This window comes from Diadema antillarum, unplaced genomic scaffold (genome assembly GCF_040938485.1).
Source record: "Diadema antillarum isolate AM-2024a unplaced genomic scaffold, OU_Dant_1.0 scf00000036, whole genome shotgun sequence".
In the NCBI taxonomy this organism is placed as follows: domain Eukaryota; kingdom Metazoa; phylum Echinodermata; class Echinoidea; order Diadematoida; family Diadematidae; genus Diadema; species Diadema antillarum.
In genome coordinates, this window is record NW_027270925.1 from 1,141,507 (window position 1) to 1,145,611 (window position 4,105).

At 38.0% G+C, this 4,105-nt stretch overlaps 1 protein-coding gene across 1 annotated transcript; it reads left to right on the forward strand.

The window, feature by feature from the left end:
* Positions 1 to 1,742: 1,742 nt before the first annotated feature.
* LOC139707975 (muscarinic acetylcholine receptor M2-like) lies at positions 1,743 to 3,583 on the forward strand. Its single transcript, XM_071619970.1, has 2 exons — positions 1,743 to 2,633; positions 3,284 to 3,583. Exons 1-2 carry the CDS (start codon positions 1,743 to 1,745, stop codon positions 3,581 to 3,583), a joined length of 1,191 nt encoding a protein of 396 aa, XP_071476071.1.
* The last annotated feature ends 522 nt before the right edge of the window (positions 3,584 to 4,105 follow it).

Here is a 4,105-nt window from a genome sequence, read left to right on the forward strand (position 1 = left end):
CACCCACACATAAATATGAAAGCCATCCGGTCCCCATTTCCTTCATTTTCTTGAGTATGATATATCTCTTTCGTGCGCAAACAAGCTTTTAGCTAGAAATCACTTATAACTTCAACATTTTGCAGGAGCAAAGGCGACGGTGCTTTCTCAGCCGGTTTTGTTGTTGTTGTTGTTGCTTAATTTCTTATTTTTGCTACTGCTGTTGTTGTTGTTGCGCATAATGCTATTCAAATAAGAAAAACCTTGGCCAGTGATTCATGCTGCTCTTTTGCAATATCTAATGTAGCCGCAGCACATTAAAAGAGGTGATATTTTTTCTTCAATCTGATCCTCTTTGTCACTTTTGACAAAAGGAGCTATGGAGAAAAGTGTGTGAAAGAGTATGATCTCTCCTCCATCTCATTCTTGTTCAATAGAGGCAAGTCCATTTTTCCTTTATTGATCATTATTGTTGAGAGTGAACCTGTACAAGCAAACAAGATTTAAGCCGAAGATTCCACACAATGCTTGATTTGATGGATACCAAGCATTTTAAGTTTATATGCAGCCTCCAAAGTCAAAGAAAACAAGGAGTGCTTTACTGTAAAAAAAATGTCTTGTATTCAACTTTGTTATAAGTTATAATACATGTATCAAACTTGTCACTATTATCTTAAATGACGTCTCGACGGAAACAAGCTGAGTGTGGCTCTTGCAAAGAAACTCATGTAATAAATGTAATGATGTAATAATCTCATTTTATGACATATCATCAAACAGTCAATGATTGATGAATGGGCCGCGGAACGGGGAAGGGGCTGGATGGGCGGTTGCAGTCCCCCCCCCCCCCCCTCCGCACCCTTCTTTGGATTTGGGAAAAAATGGAAAAGGAATTGAAAAATAAAGAACTGTTGATCTACAACTGCCCCTCCCCATCCACTTTAGAAAATGCCCCGCGGTCCCTCTAATGTTGTAGACAAAGCTATTCCAAACAAGTGCATAATTTGTCAAGCAAAAAAAAAAAAAAAAATGAAATAAAAAATAAAACCAAAAATGTCATCACTGACATCACCACCACCACCAACAACAACAGCAACAAGAACACAAACCCAAACAAACAAACACTAAACAAACGAACAGAGCGGAAAGAGAATATCTCGGAACTCCCTGGACCACCAGGTCAGATTCCACAATGTCTTCGTTTCGTTAATATTGGTCTTGGTATAAAGGAGGTTAAAGTCTGTGCAGACGCAATGTGAAGGCGGCCTCGAAACACGTCACAATGACATTCACTAACGTGTTCTACCGGAAAATAGAGTGCGAGCTTTGTAGACTTTTGTTTTTAGAATCCTGTACTGACCTTGTGTAAGTTAGATCCAACAGAGAGAATTTGCAGCGGAAGTACCACTTTAATCGTGTTTGATGAAATTGTCATCTCAACCTTGTACCACGTGTCTTTATAATATGGGGACATTTCATACCCACTCTAGCGAGTTTTACACTTCAATGTCAGGAAGTGAACTTCTCGCATCTCTCTCTAGCATTGGTAAGAATACTCCCAGGAGACCACGGCATTTGGCGTCAAGACTGTTGATGAATTGCTATTTAAAATTTGAAGTTGACGCATTTGTCCCTTTGTTTGTAGAGCTGACACGATAGATATATATATGTGATTTAACTCTGTGGATTTCTATCATTAGTAAAGTGAAGTCTTTCTAGAAAGGAGTCAGATAATCCACCTCGACATAACAATCTAGGTAAAAATGACCACAGTATCAGTGCAAACATACCCTACGTTTTGGGATGAAACTGCTCTCGACAATACAACTGGGAGTGAAGTGTACACAGAATCTGGGAGGTCCAATTCTTCTAGCGTATTTGGTCTTCTGTGGACCTCCCTGTTTACGGCTTGCATTATTGTCGCAAATCTTTTCACTCTCACAGCTTTTTGCGTGAACAAAAAGCTTCGCACTTACAACAACTACTTCATCATCAACCTATCCATTCTCGATCTCCTATCTGGTTTTCGCCTGATCATTAGCGTACTCCATACCCACATCGGCTACTATCCCCTGAACCAGGATCTTTGTAAGATTATGAATGGGATAAGTCGGTCAGTCCTCAGCGCTTCTAATTTCGTCGTCGTGATCATCTGCGCAGACCGACATCGTGCGACTTATGATCCCATCAACCATTTCATGACTCGCAGCAAACGTAAGGCTTTGTTTCTTAACTCCCTGGCCTGGCTTGTTGCTTTTGCTTTCTGGATGATGTTCATCACAGCCTGGGAGTTCATCGACAACTTTGACAACGGACGTCACTGCGTTAATAAATATTCCACAATACCAGGAGTTTCCGTAGTCAATGTCGTTATCATCTTCTATCTGCCTTTCTTTTTCATTACCTTTCTCTACCTTCGTATATTTCTAAAGATCAGAAAGACACGGGGTGGGAAACTTGTCGAAAAGAAATTCGATGTGAAGAATAATCTCAGTATAGTTTCCACAAATATTCCGAAGGACGCCACAACGTCGTCTCAGAATAATTCAACCATCGACATGGACGTTGAGTCTTTGGGAGAAAAAGAATTTGGACAAGATTTTGCACGGAGGAACACCAAGAAAGCCGGTTCAAATGTCGACAAGAAACCGAATGTAAGCAATCAGCTTTATCCCTTTCAATAAGTATTTTCAGTAGGCCTATATGCTTGATTTCGCAAATGTTGTCACCTTTCTTTTTCTGGTTACGATAAGCCCAAGTCACGTTTAGACAACACAAATATTTTTTTTTGGAAACTCTAAGCTGCCAATGACTATTGAGGATTTTTTTTTAAATGCTTGGCCTTTGGAAACAAGAAACTGAAATTTGTGTGCTTCAACAGAATCCCAAATATACGACAATTTGATATTCTCTCTTTTTTATTATTTTCACCATCAACGAAAATATAAAAACGATACAATGAGTATCTTCTTTACATTTTGCAATATGTTCCAATCTTGATAAAGGACAACAGCAAAAGGCATCTTTTGTATAATGTTTATACAGACCTACAGATACAAAACCTAATTTTGTTCGAAATAAAAAAAAAAAGTTAAGTTGGCACGAATGATAATTATGACAGGAAAGATTGCTTGAATGTAACGAATATCGATTAAATTAATTCTAATTTTCAATAAAACTAAGCTATTACTTTTGGTTAGAATAAGAATGAATCATGAAATCATGAAAGGTTCTTTGTCAGTGTTAAAAGACCAAGTATTATTTTTCAAACTGCCTTTTTCTTTTTCTCTATTTCAAATCAAAGCGCGAGTCGGCTGCCGAAATGCGGAAAGCGACACGAACCCTCTTGTTCATCGTGCTGTCTTTCGTTGTTGCCTGGTTACCTCAGAGCATCATCGGTTTGATCTATTCCGTCAAGCCTCAGCTTATCGTGCAGGGCCTACCCCGGGCTTGGATGCTTTTTTTCACCTGGTTGGCAACCGGAAACAGCCTTCTGAACCCGATCTCCTACGCAGTGAGCCAGCCGCTTCTAAGGTCAACACTGAAGAACATGCTTTTCAATCATTGCAAGGAAAGATCTCCACCGAAGAAAGTAAACTCTTGAATCCAGGAAAATGTAGCACTGCAGCAAATCATAATAGAGTATTCAAAAGGAAATATTATCCAGGACAATTAAAAGAAATCTTTAACTTGAAGACATGAATATCTGTGCACTAAATAACAACGTTAAAAAATGTAAACGATAATATCATACATTTTAGACATTTGAAGTCTTCGAAACATAATCACAATTTACTAGTAAAGAAATAAAGAGCATGTAGTGAATTCATTGATTCTGTTTAAAAGCATAATTGACACCTTCTAGTTAGAATATTTTCGATGTTCAAACATGAGTTGTTGCACGCACTGTCTTCGCAATCATTTCCTGTTTCGATCTTGTACGATTTACCTTACATATTCAATGGTATAAAGAGTATATGATATTATATTTTTCTTACGATTCTTTGAAAGAATATCGTATTCAACAAATAACTTTTTGGAAACAATCATATTTGATGTACAAGTGGGATTTATACAATTATTTCCGAGGACCCTAATTGCATAAGAAATGTGTTGTCTTTGATTT

Bases quoted from the DNA above. Each gene is read 5' to 3' on its own strand.
- LOC139707975 (XM_071619970.1), top strand. From the start codon at position 1,743: ATGACCACAGTATCAGTGCAAACATACCCTACGTTTTGGGATGAAACT. The intron at 2,634-3,283 runs GTAAGCAATCAG...TTCAAATCAAAG, and splicing joins ATGTCGACAAGAAACCGAAT to CGCGAGTCGGCTGCCGAAAT.